The 18,670-nt window shown below is 43.0% G+C and overlaps 1 protein-coding gene across 1 annotated transcript in view; it reads right to left on the reverse strand.

The window, feature by feature from the left end:
• Window positions 1-239: 239 nt before the first annotated feature.
• Window positions 240-18,670, reverse strand: part of LOC129689223 (ovostatin homolog) — a gene marked incomplete at its 3' end in the record, with an annotated part of 42,071 nt that continues 23,640 nt past the window's right edge. Inside the window, 11 exon segments of the mRNA XM_055624355.1 lie at window positions 240-364; window positions 1,748-1,957; window positions 3,042-3,253; window positions 4,007-4,172; window positions 5,505-5,579; window positions 7,375-7,531; window positions 8,144-8,225; window positions 9,406-9,582; window positions 10,750-10,833; window positions 11,843-11,894; window positions 12,594-12,712. Coding sequence (XP_055480330.1) covers window positions 240-364; window positions 1,748-1,957; window positions 3,042-3,253; window positions 4,007-4,172; window positions 5,505-5,579; window positions 7,375-7,531; window positions 8,144-8,225; window positions 9,406-9,582; window positions 10,750-10,833; window positions 11,843-11,894; window positions 12,594-12,712 — 1,459 coding nt within the window.

An 18,670-nucleotide genomic window follows, 5' to 3' on the forward strand; every position in this document is an offset into this window, starting at 1 on the left:
AACAGCTGGCAGGCTGTAGATGAGGAACATGAATCATATGTGTGTCGACCATGTTCAAGATCTGTCTAATAAGCCAGTGTGTGAAAGAGCAGTGAAACGGCAGGGGTGCGGAACATCCCCTGTGAACATGTGGCTCAGCATGGCCACTGCCGTTCACATTTGTTTTCCTTCAGTCCTATTTGGAGTCATTCTTTGATGTAGTTCTCTAATCTGGGGTGGCCATCACAAAGTACACTTACATGAGGGTCACTGTGAGGATGTACTCAGTCTGGAATCCATCTGGAGAGTTTCTCTTTTCCAGTTTCAGGGAAAGGGAAAATCCAGATGTCTTCTTAGGGAGCGGCACGTTGTACCTGAGGGTTGCCTGGAAAGGATAACATCCTGTAGTAAGAACTGAAGGACCTGGTACCTCTTTAACCCCGTTACTAACGTGCTTTGCATCGTTATCATCAGGGAACCAGGATAAACTGAATGTGTGTGTGTGTGTGTGTGTGTGTGTGTGTGTGTGTGTGTGTCTGTGTGTGTGTGTGTGTTAGACGCAGCAGGATGCTGTAATCTGATGAGGACAGAATTCTTTCTACTGGTAGTTTTCTTCAAAAAACCTCTGTCAGCCAGCGGTGCTTATACAAAACTGCCTAAAAACAAGTTTAATTAATAAAAACGTTTAATATGTATAAATGTACTTGTGTGTGTACAGGGAAGAGGGAGGAGAGATAGAGATAAATGAATTGGAAAGAAGAGATCTTATTTGGGGGAATAATGGGGTGCATATGGCATGAAAGTGGAAGAGGGATATTCATGGGGGGCAACAAAAGAAAGTGAATGGGGTAGAGGGCGGAGGGAAGAAAGACAAGTAAGAATAAAACATGCATGAAAATGCTGTAATGAAATCTAAGATTATGTACGCCAACTTTATCAGTTTTTCAAATTAATTTATTTTTATCAATTACAGTTTGTTCACTTTGTATCCCAGCTGCAGCTCCTCCCTCATTCCCTCATTCCCTCAATCCCACCCTCCCTTCCTCATCTCCTCCCATTCCCCTTCCCCAGTCCACTGATAGAGGAGGTCCTCCTCCCTTCCATCTGACCCTAGCCCATCAGGTCTCATCAGGACTGGTTATATTGTCTTCCTCTGCAGCCTGGTAAGGCTGCTCCTCCCTCAGGGGGAGGTGATTAAAGAGCAGCCACTGAGTTCGTGTCAGAGACAGTCCCTGCTCCCATTACTAGGGTATCCACTCAGAGACTGAGCTGCCATGGGGTACCTCTGTGCAGGGGTTCTAGGTTATCTCCATGCATGGTCCTTGTTTAGAGTATCAGTTTCAGAAAAGACCCCTGTGCCCAGATTTTTTTGGTTTTGTTGCTCTCCCTGTGGAGCTCCTGACTCCTACAGGTCTTTCCATCTCCCCTTTCTTTCATAAGATTCCCTGCACTCTGCACAAAATTGAACTCAGGTCCTCGAGAAGAGCAGCTAGTGCTCTTAACTACTGACTCATCTCTCCAGTCCCTAAATGTTAACTTCAAAATTAATAAAAATGTGAATAACTTCTCAATATCATATGTTGCATTTTCTGTTATTGTTTAGAAAGAGGTTCGGGGAGCTGGGAACAGTGGGACATACCTGTAATCCTAGCACTTGAGGAGACAGAAGGAGGCAGAATCAACATGACAAAATACTTCACACGTAACTGAACAGTGGTCTGAATTTTTGGGCAAGTTTAGTTCTCCCTCTGAGGAGGGCTTCCATTACCTGGATAAACGTGCAGCCTTCTCCTTCTACGTCGACCTTATATGGTCCCTGCCCTTTGGATAACTTTGAGCGCTGGACCAGAAGGCGGTTATCATTGTCAACGTGGAACACCTCCTCAGAGCCTTCCATGCTCAAGGTGATGGTGTTTTGAGGTTTGGAGCCAGTTAACTTCATGTATCGGGTTAGGGCGAGAAGGCACACTGCGGTGTCCTGCGCAGAACAGCAGCACCAAGTCACTCACTGTTGACCATGACAGTCCATTCGGACCCCACAAACATCCCTGAACCCTGGACAAGACACCATGCCTCAGACGGTTGTGGGAATTGCTGCCAGTTCATTTTCTTTAGCAAATTAATTGGATTTTAGTATATATATCCTGAATATGTATAAAACCATCCCCGAGGCTAAAGTCCTGTCAGATCTAGTCAGAAAGTGAACGTGCTGCACAATGCGATGACTTCACTTCTGTCCCCTCATCTTCAAAAAGGGACAGAAGTCAGGAAAGGGTCTGTGAAAATTCACCAGCCTGCTGTCTCACCGGGACTCAGCCTTAAAGGAGGACTAGACAGGGACACTGTCCTCATTAAACGAAACTGCCCTCCCCTGATGTTCAGTTTTTCCTGTTAGGGAACCACTCACTGCTTCAGGGTCATTTTTTGTTGTTGTTATTGTTGTCCCTCCTTTTGCCTTTTTTGATGTGGAGACCACAGAAACACAGAGAAATTGTTCTTCAAAATTGACATGTGGTTTGACCACTATCCCATCAGAAATCTACTGTTCCAAGACTCGGTTCTCATGAAGACAATCTCTCCTAGACCTCCATTCTGCTCTCCAGTGTGCAATGGAGACACAGTCAGCCTGAATGCTTCAAAGGGAAGGTCTCATTTGCCATCTAAAATCACATCTAAAATCTGCTTGCAAGAGAGTCTGAAACACAATGACGAGCCCATGAATAGTTACTGACTAAATAAAACAGGAGTCAGAATACCAACTGTGGGGCTGGAGACATGCCTCAGTGGTTAAGAGCATTGTTGCTCTGGCAGAGGACCCAGGTTCCATCCCTAGCACCCACATGGTGGCTGACAAGCATATCTAGCTCCAGATGAAGGCAATCCAACCGACTTGCATGTAGCACGCACGCACACACACACACACACACACACACACACACACACACACACACACCCCTTTAGGAGTATCAAATGTTCTTTATCTCACAACAACGTGACTACCATTGTCACTCTGAGTGCCATCTTCTGCATTACACAAATCCACCCCGCATCAGGCGAACCACCTGCATGGCAGAGAAGCCTCCGTGGGAGTTCATCTGCTGGGCGAGCCACTGCACGATCTTACTGGCGTAGTCAAGGTCCTGAGTGGCCTGGGAAATGACAGCCAAGAGCACATAGCACGTCCTCTCAGTCTCAGCAGAAAGTGCCCAAGGGCTCAACGGTGGAGAGTCTTCAGCTTGGGGCTTCTCTTCTTTCTCCCAATGTATCATATTATCTGAGAAAATGGGGGAAAAGCCATCTCTCTAAAAAGAATTTTCACAGTCCTTAAAGCAAGTCCTCATAAGGTACCCACACAGAGGGAACAGGTTTTATCCTTTGGATAAATTCAGGCCTGTTGTGGCCTGAATTTTAAATTCATATATGAAAGCCTTGATCTCAGACTGTGGCTTGATTTCTGAATAGGACCTTTAAAGAGGTGATAAAGTTAAAATCGTTTTATAAGGTGCACAAGATCCTATTTGATGGTGGTTATGAGAAGAGGAAACATAGGCGCACAAAGGGAGCCAAGGGTGTCCACACACATGGGAAACACAGCACGAAGGTTTCAGAAAGAGCCTGTCTACTCCAGGCAAGGCCCCCTCACTTCCTGCCATCAGGATCTTAGACTTCTACCTCTAGAGAGAAAAAGAACTCTGAGGTTTAAGTTACCCTGCTTGTGGTATTTTTCTGTGACAGATGCTGGGAAATAAATACAGTATTTCCTTAGAGGAATAAGTAGTTTCAGAAGTAATTATTATTGTCTGCAGTATGATTACTTAGAAAAGTAAGTACGTCACTCATTTGAAAAAAATTGGTGGAAAAGAGAAAGAAGGAAATTAAATATCTGGTACTTTTTGAAGACACAGTCGCTGACGTGTTCCGCAGAAGCAGCAGCGCCGTGAGGGTTCTGATCCAACCTCTCAGTAAGTTCTGCACTTTGTTTTCAGGAGTTTCTCCACTAGCAAAGACAAATGGTCATAAGACTTACTTTTTTTGATAGTGGCTTGATCCAGGATTTGGAGTAAGGAATTCACTTGCTGTTCTTTCCCAGCTAGTGCAAACACATAAGCCAGAACAGCCTGAGTGTAGACACTGGTGACACCATTTGCAAATGCCTCCTCCAGGCAATAGAGACCATTGCGGAGGGCAGGAAACTAGTGGGGGGGAGGGAAGAACATGCTTGTAAGTGATTCCACAAGTTTGCCAAATAATTAAGCTAACCAACCGCTGCATACAATGCAGTTTACAATGTCAATAATATACCCCCGAAGCACATTTCACATACAAATCTACCTTATATATTCACATATTCTATGTTTACACATAAACCTATCATATATTCACATGCCTTATTTTTAAAGCAACATTCTAATAAATTTGGACTCTTATTAGTATATAGGGGGGGAAACACAATTGAAGGAGAAAAGTGAGTTTATTATCAGATCAGCAGTGCTCTAAACACAGTATAAGCTTATGTTAGCTTATAATGGTAATATAAACTTCTTTTATACAATTATATATAGCTGTGTGGATGTATGTACATAGCCATGTATATTTGCATGTGTCATGTGGCCAGAGGACAGGTTGGGGGGCAAGCTGAAGACCATCAACTGCCTCACTTGAGATGTCTCTGTTTGGCTGGGGCTGTCCAATTGTATTAGCCTGGCTGGCCAGCAAGTAACAAGGATCTTGCTTTTTGTCTCCTCAGCAATAGGATTATAGGCAGGTACCACTACGTCTCCCTGCCTTTGTACACGGGCTCTAGGCACCCAACTCAGGTCCTCATGCTTGTGAGACAAGTGCTTTTCTAACTGAGCTAACGCCCCAGACCACAAACAGTTCTGGTAGACTTAAAATGCGTTACTTCCATGCTTTAAATAGAGGTTTGCATTTCAAGATATACTAATGAGCCTGAAAATACAGAGCATCTCTTAGGAAGAGATTTTGTAAATGGATAGTCTTTGGATTGAATCATATTGAAAAGTGCGTCAGAGGATTGGAAACAATCTTCTTGACTACGGCTTTACCGGAAGCAGACATTCTTGGTCAGTGATAGTTGCTTTTGTTTTTGAGTCTGGGTCTTGCTTTTATAAGCAAGACTGGTCCCAAATGTCATGATCCCTTGCCATGATCTCCTGAACACTAGCATTACTGCTGAATCACCGCTGTGTGCCATCATCCCCACCAGAGCGGAGGTTCATAGTATGAAGTCCATGGCTGCACTTCAGGGAAGATATAAATAGCTCAGATCATATGAAAATTGAGGGTTTTTTTTTTTATGAGTGTATCCAACCTGGGAGAAACCTCAATCCTACCCATCAAAATATCAGCGACTCAGAAGAATTTTGAGCAACATCGCTTTAAAGGATGGTAGAGGATTAAACGTTATCTTGGAATCTTAGCCTGTCTAAGAATTTCATTGGGAATCTAGACTCTAGTGAAGGTGCATTCAGCAAAGTGAAGCCAGAGAAGATGAGAATCCGTACACGGGAATCGAGTCCAGCTTCAAGGAACGCTCAGACAACGTGGGCAGTGAGCACAATATCCGGCTCCTCGTTGCCCTGAAAACAAAGGAACAGTGAAAGAGCAGCTATGTTTCTGAAGTGAGACTAACTGGGAAAAAAAAGTGCTGAGCAAAGTCCTTACACACAAAAACATTCTAACATATAGGACTGTTATAAGGAAACAGTCATGCTCTCTGGGTGAGATTAATTAACACTCAATGGGATAATTAAAGAAAACACAATTTTAAACATATGTATGTTCTGCATAGTATCATGTGGTCTGGTGTTTGGCCTGAATTCAAGCAGCTCACATGGCTGTTTTGGTATTAATTTGAAGAAAGCAAAGAAACGCTTTGCTGATGGGGGTGGGAGGGGTTGTTAGGGGGAAAACAGAAAGCAAATAAAAGAGCTCAGTGGTTGTGGAGACGTTGAAATGTTGTACATCCAGAACTAGTTCACCCATCTTTCATCTCCTAAGTAGCCATTCCTTGTCCACCTCTGTGTCTGATCCAACCCCTGTGACTAACAGATAAAACCTTTGGAAATGTTTCAGCCTAACAGATCCCTAGAATCCATCAGCAAAAGGCTAAGCCTGTAATCAGAGCATCTGAGCCCCAGGGCTGGGTTTCCCTCTTTTGCTGGGACTACCTACTTAGTGTTGCTGACGCATTTGAAAAAGTCTGAGTTGTGGCTTTCTTTGTTCTGTTACTTCAAAACCTAATCAAAATGTTACAAAGTTGCAACATGGACCGTGGAGTGACTAAATCTGTGCTCCAGGATCACCCATGCTTGGCTTCAGATTAAGTGGCCTTGTTCTCTCTGAGGTAAGAGCTCTGTGTTTGTGGTTGACACACTCTACCAACTGAGCTGCATTTCTACCTGAGACCATGATTAAACCTCAGGACTGAGGCCCGGGAAGGAATGCCTCATGCATTCAACACCTGTGGGAGGTTGGTCTGATGCTTGTGTGTTGAAGCTAATTACTGGCTCTCAAGATCTGGTTACTACCTGGCTACACCCATCCTTGTTGTGGAAACCTACCTGATTGGCCTGTTCTTGGGCAGGTCGGAATAAGGTGGGTGTGGCTACGGTTCCCTGGCTTTTGAAGACAGGAGACTCTCAGGAAACAGGAAGAAGACAAGAAGAGGCAGGAGGATGCCAGGATGGGTTATTGTGGAGAAGGAAACATACAGGTCGGGAGAAAGGAGTCTGAGGATGGTGTGGATGGAGAAAACAACAAGATGAAAAATACAATAAAGTATTTATAAGATTATGAGTGGAAGATAGCCAAGATAGGAATGTTTAAGGCAGAAGGAATGGGGGGGGGGGAGCTGGGAGATGGATGGTAGGTTATTAAGATAGTGTGAGTGGAAATATCTGTTCAGCCCAAAGTAAATAAGGCAATTATAAAATCTAACAGGTATCTGGGTCTTAATGATTATGATAGCAGGTTAAATAACACCATCATAATAATTATAGCCTAATAATAAACATGGATTAGGCCGTATCTTTTAAATCTACAACAACAAACACCCCTTCCTTCAATATATTGTCTGACTCCAAATTTCCAGATGCTTTCTCTGCTGAGTCCCCTTTCTCCTCCTCTTCCCAGTTTACTGATTGCAGAAGCCTGACTCTATGGAAAGACTAAAGGCTGAAGAAGGCAAACAAAAGGCTCATGCAGGGTTCTGTCCAGACTCTGGTTAAACATTCACAAGGCAGGGATCATGCTTGTGGAGAGGATGGAGAGGACTCAGGAGACCTGCATCTGCAGCAGACTCAGAAGACACAGAGTCCCCGATGAGGCAGGGTGGAAGGGGCAGGAAGGAAATCCTCGTGGTGAGTCCCTTACCTCCGAAGCACCGTTGTCAAGCTTGTCATCCTGTCTGAAGCATCCGTTTGTTCTCTGTTTGCTTGAGAGCCAGATTAAGGTCTGTTTGGGGACTGCCTCATCAATGAAAATATATTCCTTCATTTTCTCAAGTGTCATGAAAGTCAGGGCACTGAGCCTGGAATGGGAACCATCAAAGAGAAAGTTAAGGGGAAGATGATGTCAGCCGCTCAACAGGTTCATGAGTGTTCTCCCTTTTGGGTGATTGGTTTTCCAACTTGTTTAGTGTTGACAGTTGCTAGTCTCAATGGACAGTGGCTCTTTCATTGGGTTAGCAAAACGTCAGCAAGTCTGTAGCTATCACAGCAGGTGGATTTTAGCCAGACCCAAAGGTCTGTCCACACAGGCCATTTGATTCCACATACCCAGAAACAGGATGCTTTCTAGTTTTCTTTCCTGGTATCTAAATGAGACTGAGAGGTTCAGAGTATGATGTGACACTCGCCATGGTGCTGATGAGCTGTGTCATCACAAAAAGCCATCCTTAATGATCACACAGCTAAGCAAGTTTCATGACACTACGGGGATATTGTTGCATCAGAACAAAAAGAAGACATTTTTGAGCTTTGTTTTATTCTCTGTAAAACCACTTTGAAGCCCACTAGGCTGGAAATCACTCCTGTGGGCACTAGCTGCTCTCACCTTCTTGCAAGTCCTGCTTAGATTTAAAAAACAAAACAAAACAAAACAAAAACTTATATTGCATAAAACAAAGATTTTAATCTCTCACCTTATGCTTCCTTTCTGGTTTCTCTGACACAACATGTCATATGACCCATCAGAGTTTCTGAAAGACAACAGGCTCTGGTAACCTAAAATACAACAGAGCAGGAAGCTGCTTTTAGCCTGGGAGAGAAGGGAAAGAGTGACGTAGACTGGGTGAATGTAAGCCCTGGGATCAGCTTGATTCTGGTTCCTGAAGATCCAGGTTGTCCACCTCTGGGTAGAGAGAGAACGCCATATTTAAAAGCTGGCTCAGGACTGCACTGAGCAATCAGTACCTCCCCTTGAGGTTACTTCCCTTCACTCAGTTTTGCCTTCCTAAGCAGAAAACCCAAACCGCATTTCCTCCTGGACCTGTCCTCAATCTCACATTTTTACAGCACTTGGATGCATCTTACTACAGTCAGATCCAATCACTTCCCTGCACTGAAACACAGCTAGGCCAGCAGGCCTAGGAGCTGACAACTGAAATCATTTTCAGCCGCTACACACAGCAACAACAAACAAGATATTATGGTAACTATTACATGTTTACAAACAATTTCGTTGGTGTTAACTCCATGACCAGGGGTCCAGGACACATGTCAGAGGAGACAGAAAGGGTGCAGGAGCGGGATGATGATGAGGATGGTTGTGAAATACTGTCTCCAGGGCATGGCATGGCTACCAGAGCCGGATCAGCTGTGGTTAGCTGGACAAGGCCTACATACGATCAAGACAGTCAAAACTCAGGCATCAACAGGGTAAGTGATCTGAGGCTGTGGTCTATACTAAGGAGCTATTGGCAGTGAGTATTTACAGCTGGTGGGAGACTTGTTCTTTATTGAGGGCGTGGTGCCTGGTATGTCTCTCCTATTCCAGAAAAGGGCCCTATACCCATGCACATATGGGTTGTGCTAAGTGGACTTGGTGGGTTATTAGAAGAAAAGAAAAGAAAAGACGCAAAGTTGGGAGGAGGTGAGGCATGATGGGGAGGATGAGTGGAAGTTGAAGGAAGAGACACAGGGGTGGGTTTGACCATATTTTGTTGTATGCATAAGGAAAATTTAAAAAGAAAGGTGAGTTTACAATTTAAAAGTACAGGTCTATGTCAGGAAGCTAAACAATGAGCAGAGATTTTAGAGCAAAAAGAACACACAGGTAGGACTCAGAGTCTCTAAAAGACCCACTTTTGTCACCCCAGGGGATGGCAGAGTAAACTAGATCATGTTTTGATATTGGTAGTAATTGATTTCACCTTTGTGGGCAGAAACTTCTGAACCCACTCACCATTAGATAAGAGAAGCAGAGCCTTGGATTTGATGTCTTCTGTCAGCTGATCAGTAGCTGTCAGGTAGTCGAGTATGAAAATATCAGACGCTAGCTGGGCGACGTTCTGCTCGACACACCCATAGGATGTTTGGAGGAGGCTGTCCAGATTCTGCATTGTCACCCCCAGAATGTCACCTAAAGGCAGAAAGGGAGAGTCATGCACTCACATTAACGCTAAGCTGCTGCCTCAGCTTTAATAACCACCGGTGAACGGACGTGGTGGGAACAGGAAACTCTTTAAAGTTCATTCTAAGAGCTGTAAACAGGAGGCTGGGGAGGTGGCGCTGTGGTTGAGAGCCCTTGCTGCTCTTGAAGCATTCCTCAATCCAGTTCCCAGCACCCATGTTGGGTGGCTCACAGCTGCCCCTAACTCCACTTGTAGGAGAACCAATGCTCCTGGCCTCTTTGGACACTGCATTTATGTGCATGCACTGCCTCATACACAGTATAATATGTAATATGTACATAGTCAACAAAACACATAGACAAGGTGGTTCTGAAGTGTGGAATTAGAGGGCCTTTGGGTATGAAAACGTTCCTGAGAATCTCACTCCCAGAGCAAAGAGGAAGCTTGGAAATTGTGCATCCGTGTTCTGAGAGATCGACCCGATGAAATACAAACTATAACCCATCCCTCTTCTACAGGCTTGAATGTGGATGATAGAAACATATATATCCTTTTGCTGAGAAAATTCCCAGTATCTATAAACAGGGACTGTCTCTGACATGAACCAATTGGCCTGCTCTTTGATCCCCTCCCTATGAGGGGGGAGCAGCCTTACCAAGCCACAGAGGAAGACAATGCAGCCACTCCTGATGAGACCTGATAGACTATGATCAGAAGGAAGGAGAGGAAGACCTCCCCTATCAGTGGACTTGGGGAGGTGCATGCGTAGAGAAGGGGGAGGGAGGGTGGAATTGGGAGGAGAGCAAGGAGCGAGCTACAGGGGGATACAAAGTGAATAAAGTGCAGTTAATAAAAATTAAAGTAAAAAATTCCCAATATAACAACATATCATAATCTCCAATAGGCAAATTTAACATCCTCTCTAAGGTTAGAGCGGGGTCTTATGTTTCCTGAGCATTTGCATTACACACCAGCACAGATGCTTCCAAAAGATGCAGGTCTGGAAACTGGTGCCTTCACATTCCACATGGAAACAGGCGGAAAGGGTACTCTGAGCACAATTCCTCCTCTGACAGCTTATGAAAACGTCTCCATTCTGTTATTTTGGGACTTTTTAACAGACCACATCAAGCAAGATTTTCAAATCACCATGGCACAGAATTTAATACACTCACCCACAATGGTGACAAAGGATGTGGCTGACTCTTCTACTACATTGCTTGGCGATTCCAGAAGTATTTGCTTTGAGACTTTGGTACCTGAAAGAAAATACCCATGCAAACAATGCAAAGACTTCCCTCTACCAGTCATAGCAGCAGGTTTTTTGGAACAACTGTATTAGGAAGAACAGGCCATTAGTTTTGCTTGTTGGAGGAAATAAAGTTGTGAATTGGGGCCAGTAAGACGGCTCAGAGGGTATAATGGCTCAGAGGGCATAATGGCATGAGCTACCAAGGCTGGAGATGTTGAGTTCCATCCCTGAGACCCAATGGTAGAAGGAGAGAAGCAGCTCCTGAAAGCTGTCCTTTGACTTCCCACCCCCACTCAGTGGTGTGTACATGTACATTCAAAAACACGAACACATGCAGACATGAATGCACACACACACACATAAATGAATGTAATAAAAGTTTTAAAAAATAAGCTGAGGATTTGAGCTAGTTTAGAATATCAATACATTCTGAAAACAATGCATACTTTGAGACAGTGCTCTCGATTTTCTATCGATTCAGCACTTAAACTCTGTGTGGAAAAGATGGAAGATACAACACTCAGAGCTCATAGAAGGAATGTTCAAAGTCCGAGCAAACATTAAAATCAGGTTACCATTAACGAGCTAAAACAATACTCCCGATGGCCACAAATCAGGTAACTGAAGGCCAGCAACGAATCTACAGACTATTTCGGGCCAAGATTATAAAAGCAAGCACCATGTTAGTGTTCTTTGAACAAAATCCAAGTTTTCCATTGATCAAGACTGTGAGACAATCATAGGAACAAAAACCCCAAAATATACAAGATGAAGAAAATAGGCAGTAGTAGAATAATCTCATTAGACAAACAAATAAACAAAAACATTCTGTTTGCTAAAAATTATACAAGGAAGATAAAACATGAAATGAAGTAAGAACCTCAAGAGGAACTTAAAATGCATCCACATGGCTTGTGGGTTCGTAGCTTGCGTCTTGTGTGTAGGCTGAGAAAAAAAAATCTGCCGTGCTTACAGATTTCTCTAAGACCAAGAGATCACTGGGAGAGCCCTCTTACCTTTTGGGCAGATAAGGAAACTCTGGGTTGTTTCTTTTTCAATACCTTCGGGCTGTTAGAGACAAAATCAAGAACAAAGTCATGAACTGGATTATTTTTCCATGGAGGAAAAGAGATCAAACATTAGTTCCCTAAGGCATGGCTGGCTCAGGAGCATTCCTGGGAGCCATTTGTTGTTCCTGTATCTCCTAGGTGGAGTTGTCTGTACACTACCAACACCCCTGAGGCCCTCAGCTCCCATGGGTTATGCAAGGATAAGCCCATTTCCTTGAGCGGTATCTTCAACTGCTGTTGATTTTTTTTTTTTTAACTGGTGGCTAACAGGAACTGCTCAGAAGCTTAGAGCAAGATAAGGATCTTTCTCTTGGACCTCAGGATGAGGTAAGAAGGTGGTGGGGGTGATTACAGGCTGCTTCATGTCATGAAGTCAGTCAAGAATTCACAAAGCATGTGTCAAGGCATTCATCATCCTTTCTGAGGCTCCGTTTGTTGCTTGGGTTTGGCGACACTGAGACTAGAACCCAGGTTTTTGCATAAGCTAGGCAAGTAACTACCCACTGAGCCACTTACCCAGCCATGGCTGAGGTCTTGATTAAAGAAAGAATGTATGTATAGTAGTGTAATTGGTTCAAAGCAGAAAGTTTGTCAAAAGCAACTTCGGTCCATCAAGCATTTTCAAGAAGAGTGCCCTAGTTTATCTCCCAGGCACTGCTTCCCATCAGGAAGAACTTGGTATTTCACACGTACATACCTCTACCAGTAAGCTTTTGACTACCGTGTCTTTCCAGCTACCATCATGCTGCTCACTGGCATCATTTGGGCAGGCCGTACTCGGTTTGGATGTAGCCACTATAGTAATATTCACTTTACCTGGAAGATATTGCCAAGCATAAGATAAAAAATAATGACTCCTTTTCCAATGGGAGATACTTTGGGTCCATCAATCGTGTCTTGAATGGGATGAACCAAAATTTACTCCCACTCTAAAGTTTAAACTATCTACTTCTCCTCCTGCCTGGAGAAAAGGCAGTATGTTCTGTTCTGCTTGATTCAGGATTTCCTGTAGTAAGCTATGCATTCACTAAGTTAGAACCTACGCATTTCCTGTTAGACTGTTAAGAAAGATAACAATCCATGCGCCTGTGCTATCACCTCGATAGTGTTTACAAAATGACATTGGACAATATAGCATCAGAAAGCTGGGGTTCCCTTCATCTCTTCCCCTTTGAGATAGGGTGTCACATGTAGGCCTGGCTGTCCTGGAACTCACTGTGTAGACCAAGCCTAGAATTTACAGAGATCTGCTTCCCTCTTCCTCCTGAGGGTTGGGACCAAAGGTGCGTACCACCATTCCTGGAATGTTTCCTAGGATCAAAGAAAAATACCAACACACCTAGTAATAACTGGCGCTTCTAATCTTTTCTAAGATCTAAAAAAAAAGTAAAGCTTGATAGAGCTCAAGGGCTACTAGACATAAACTGAGTGCTGGCATGAAATTTGTTGATTTTAACTTCTCTGCTATCACAGTATGTAATCAAAACCGATATCCTGTATCATTGATCTTTGTTTATAAAACTTGGAGGGCTGGTAAAGCTTATTAGCAAGGCTTAGCATCACTTGTGTGCTGTAGACCCAACCAATGTATTGTTCCTGTTTCTTTGATGTTAGTTTTGCTGATTTCTTTCTTTGCTTTGCAAAGCCTTTGAGCGTCACAAAAACACAGCAGCAAGTGCAGTATTCTGACTTATTTTCCAGAGTGAGCCATTGGTGATCTGACACTTCATAAAAATTAAGAAAGCTTAAGTGTAGTAAAAAATGAACTGAGATGAATCAATAATCACAGCTGAATTTAGAAAACAATCTTATAGTCTTTACTGACATAATAATGCAACAAATACAAGATGGGACATAAAACTGATGATTGTGGCAGAGGAAAAACAATTTGTAAAAGTGGCATTTTTGTGTTGATGTTAGATGAAGCAGCAAATGCAAGGATCAGTGCATCATTAAAGAAATTGATGGTCTTTATTTGAGATGTGATGTGCTTTTTGAGTAATAACATTACATTGGTGCCGTGACCTGGGAAGGGCTCCCCTTCCTAGCTTTGCTAGGGTCCCTTTCAGACTCCTGTAATCTAATGGGATGGTTTCAACTGATTTTCTCTGTTCTATAACAAAGAACTTCACTGCTCTCCCTCCTGCGCGCCTGGTCCCACCTCGGCCTGTGCGCCCGCGAGTCTCGGAGACTCAGTGCAAAAATCAACTTCGCAAAATTTGGTAAGGAATTTCTAAAAAACCCAGCACAGCTACAAAACTTTTAAATTTCCTGAGGGATCCCCAGCCGGCACCATGTTTATCGTGGGAGGAAGTGGGCATAACTATAGTTTAACCTTTGACTTAACATGGTACAGTGCTATCTTTGGTTCGGGCAAACAGGCCCCACCTCCCGTGGGCCCTGCCATCTTGCCATGCGCTCCTCCCTCCCCCACCAAGCTTCGTTCTACTCTTGCTACTATGGCACCTGCCAGCTGCCTGCTCCGTCTTGCTATGCACTCCCCCCCCACACCAATATTTCATTTTGCTTCTAGCCTCATTTTGCTTCTAGCCCCGTGCTTTCTTCTAGGAAGCTGTTTCCAAGCTTTAAAAAAATATGTCTTTTCTCCCTGATTTCTGTACACTTTACTCTTTACTCTTATATTTTAAATTTCTTATCTAATGCTGTATATAATCTTCTCATTGGGTTTGAATTTATAAGTCTTAATCATAATTAACTGTTTATCTTATCTTTTATATGAGGCCACAACATCCAGCCTCATTTCAAGTTGGCATAGATTTTTATAGGAATTCAAATTGACATTTTACTATCTTATGATTTAACCCTGCTTCCAAATAAATTTTATATATTAATAAAATTTCAAAGTTGTAAATAACTACTCAAATTGAGTTGGTTTAAAACAAAAGATTGTTCATGTCTCCTACTATGTGTTGCTCAAATATAATTTTAAAATTGCCTTATACTGTTCTGCTCAGGGGCTCACCAGTACGTACACATTGTTTACCAATATTGTAAATTAAGATCTATTAATTTTAGAGGTATTTATTTATGTTAAAACTGGGTCAATTTGCTACGTCTCTGCTAGCAAAAGTTAAAATATGCTTGGTTAATTTTAAAATTGGTTTATACTGTTCTGCTAAATTGTTGGTTTTAAACTTATACCTCAAGGGTTCATTATTATGTACAAGTTGTTTACCAATATTCTACTAATTTAAAAATATATATTTATGTTAAAACTGGGTCAATTTGCTGTATCTCTACTATCAAAAGGTTAATATAAGCTTGGTCTTATTCTTTAAAAAAGGTTGTTACTAATCTGTAGTATAGCCCTACACTCTTATAAGCTATAAACTTTTATATACTAAAGCAGACAAAAACTCTTGTGCTCTCACTCTAATAAATTATATTCATGACTTTTAAGATTCTAACTTAGCAAGGACAAAACCTAAAGTCCTAATATTTAATGGTTAACAAATGCAAGTTAATAGTCATCTCATAAATACATATTTAGAGTCCTACCGATGCAAGCATGGTCTCACTGCAATTTTTAATAAACAGCTGAGGATGGACCTTGAGTCACCATATAGGAGTTGGCAAAAATAATAAGAACCATCTGACTGGCTCTAGACCTTAGCTGGGCTCTGAGACTGCTGGTGTTTCTGCAAAAAAAGGCAAGTGGTTTGCACAGCCAAAAGTCCATTCCACCAGCTGACGTTTTCAAATGCAGCCAAGTGGATGCTGGTCCCGCTGCTGATGCAACATGCCAAAGCTGGCTGCTGGCAGACTGGCCTCTGGAAGTCAAAATGCTCCCAAGCAGGCTTGTCCTCTGTACCCAGCCATGGAGGTTCAACCAGCACAAGAGCACAGACACTTCCAGCCTTCTAGCTCATTGGCCTGGCAGAAGACAGGTGGCTCCTTGACTTTGCGACCTCCAGCACTGAGCAGAATGAGGTCCCACGGACATATTGCCAACTTTTGTGTTGGGAGACTTCAGGTGCCTTCCCAGTTCTCTTTATATGCAGGAGACAAGGCCTTAAGCCTAAGTCCTAGAGCTGCTATTTTCAGGCCTAGACACAGTCCAGACTCAAGAAACAGGCCTAAATGAAAACCTTTTACCATCCCTTTAGCTAAAGGACAATAAATGTTCATAGCAGTCTCAACCATGTCTCATGGTAAATAACTAAATACAAAGGTCGCTCTCAAAAAACATATGTGAGAGATGTCTTAAGGTTAATAAATACAAGTTATACATATTCGAGTCTTAAAAAGTGTCTTAAGGTTGGTAAATACAAGTTATACATGTTTAAGAGTCTAAAATGTGTATTAAGGTTGGTAATGCAACTTATAAATATTTGAGGCTCTAAAAACTGTTTATGCTAGTTATAAAGGTTACAAGGTCTAAGGTGATTTAAGGTATCTTAAATAGGTAAAAAGGATTAATATTTGCTCTTGTTGCTATGCTACTGTTGTATTGACTGTCCAGAGTTTCAACCTTTATCAATAGGGCTCTAATTTATTAATCTAACTCCGATACAAAAACATTCCACTATACCACGTACTATTATGGTTCTAAGCTCAAGATTGTAATCCTCCATAATATGTATACTTATACTAAAAGTTAAGATCAAGTGAGTTTCCCTTTTACTTCATAAAAGGCTTTTGCATTTTCACAGCTCACCTTAAAAAATACTTATGCTATTAACACAAATATGTATGTTTACTGGCTTTTCTACAATGCAGAATACAATTGTGATACTAACATGTCTAAAGTTTTAACTCCTTCTTAAAACTTAAAAGTAATTCTTGTAAGCTGCAGAAAGTCCACCTAAATCCACCTCTCAGGTCAACTGGACTCCAGATAAGTACAGCACTTATTGCCTATCTCAAAAGGTGGGACTCCTCCCCTTTCCCTGGTTTTGGGACTTCCTGTCCTGGCTACCAGACTGATATTTACTACATGTAACATTGGCTCGATTGGTGAGTTCTCCTTATTGGCCAGCCACTAGATTGGTGATTTCACTCCATTTTCTCAGCATAAACGCCTCTCTTGGTAGGGAAAGCTTGACCACAGAGCTCCAGCAACTTTGTACTATCTTTTGAGACAGAGGGACCCCCCCCAGCTGTAGCCTTAACTGTCTATGTTCGACCTTATATGCTGACCTCCATTTTAGGACCCCACTCTCCCTTGGGCGGTACGTCCTCACTTGCACATGGTTCCTTCTCTCTCTCTTTCTCAATCGTGGGAAGACTTAGCACTAGGTGAACCGTTGTGCCCCGGCTGTGCCCCATTGGGCACCTGTGCCCTGGTCCCTGGCCAAAAGCTGACAAAATATTGGACCAGGTAGGACCCCTCTCGCTCGAGTCACACTTTGCCATTGGGATGCCTTCGGAAGGTTCCTGACTTCTCTGCCCCCAATGGTAGAGTCCCAGATGCCTGTCCCTCCAGATAGGATGTCCTCTGGAGAATTTTAAGTTTCTACACCTAGTGACAGCTAGCACCAGGGCCTCTAAGTTTACACGCTTCTGTAACCAAACCTCACCTTAATGACAGATCGAAAACAAAGCCTTCTTTAAATATTGCCAGTGCTTGGGTAAGTAAAGGTCCCCCCAGGTAGACAGAGGTTCCCATGTTCAAGTCTCATCGATCCAAACCTTCTACTTCTGTTTGCTCTCCCAAAAGTTTTCAATGTATACCTACAGGATTTTCTCCACAACCTACTCAACTTTATCTTTTGCCTATATATGTCTTTCAGTGTCCTGCCAGACACAGATGTTTCCTATAGCCACAACAGTGACAAAGCAGCTACAGCTGTTCAACTCTGACCACACAGACTTCCAACAAGCTGGACCTGCACCTTCCCTCCCAGCCATGGATGTTCTTGCAGACCCTGGAAAGGGTCTATTCTTCCTGGACTTGGCCAACATTTCAGCCTTTTGACCTCCCTACAGCGCCCCTAGTGTCAGCAGGAAGTAGCCAGAAGAGAATCTACACCTGTTATTCACTTGTTAACAAAAGGCTGAAATGGTGTGCTTCAGGAACAGGACAAGCAGCTCCAGGTTCTCCCAGTGTTCCCCAGTCCCTACCTGCTGCCTTGCATGGCTGATAACTCTCTCTATTGACAACCCTCTACCCTAAATTTTCCAGGGCAGAGGCTTCCCTTACTCTTGACCTTGCAATCTGACCATTTTGTTGCTATAATTCTCTCTCTCAAGCCCTTGCATGAAAACCAAGAGCTGCTTCCAATGAGCCTAAATTTATATACTTTAAGTTCCCTTATAAAAAGCAGACCAAGCTCCCCATATTTAATTATAGAAAAAGGGAGGAATGTTAGTATTTTGGAAAACAACCTGCTCCTGGGTTACCCAGAAACTTATGATGTCAACATGGGTCACCATCCAGGTGGCCACACCTGGAAGGCGTGGTTACGTTGCCCCTTCAAGGGCCAAGCCTGACACATAGTCTCTCTCTTACTCCTTCTATCTTACACTCTTTCTGTCTCTGTCTCTCTGTCTCTCTCTCTCATGCTCTCCCACTCTCTTGGGGTGCCCCTTCCCTTTTCTCTCTCTCTCTTCATGTGCTGCTCCCCCTTCCTCCATACCCTCCTAATAAGGCTCTTGCAGGAACATGGGCTGAGCAGCTCATGCTTTTCATAACTATCAGTGTGTGGACGGCTACATCACACACACTAGCTTTAATCTTATACTTTTAATGTGAACGCATGGAGTTGTGCTCCACAGAATATTAGCAATAAAGAGCTAGAGGGCTGCAGAGAG

This window comes from Psammomys obesus, unplaced genomic scaffold (assembly GCF_907164565.1).
Source record: "Psammomys obesus unplaced genomic scaffold, mPsaObe1.curated_primary_1811, whole genome shotgun sequence".
In the NCBI taxonomy this organism is placed as follows: Eukaryota; Metazoa; Chordata; class Mammalia; order Rodentia; family Muridae; genus Psammomys; species Psammomys obesus.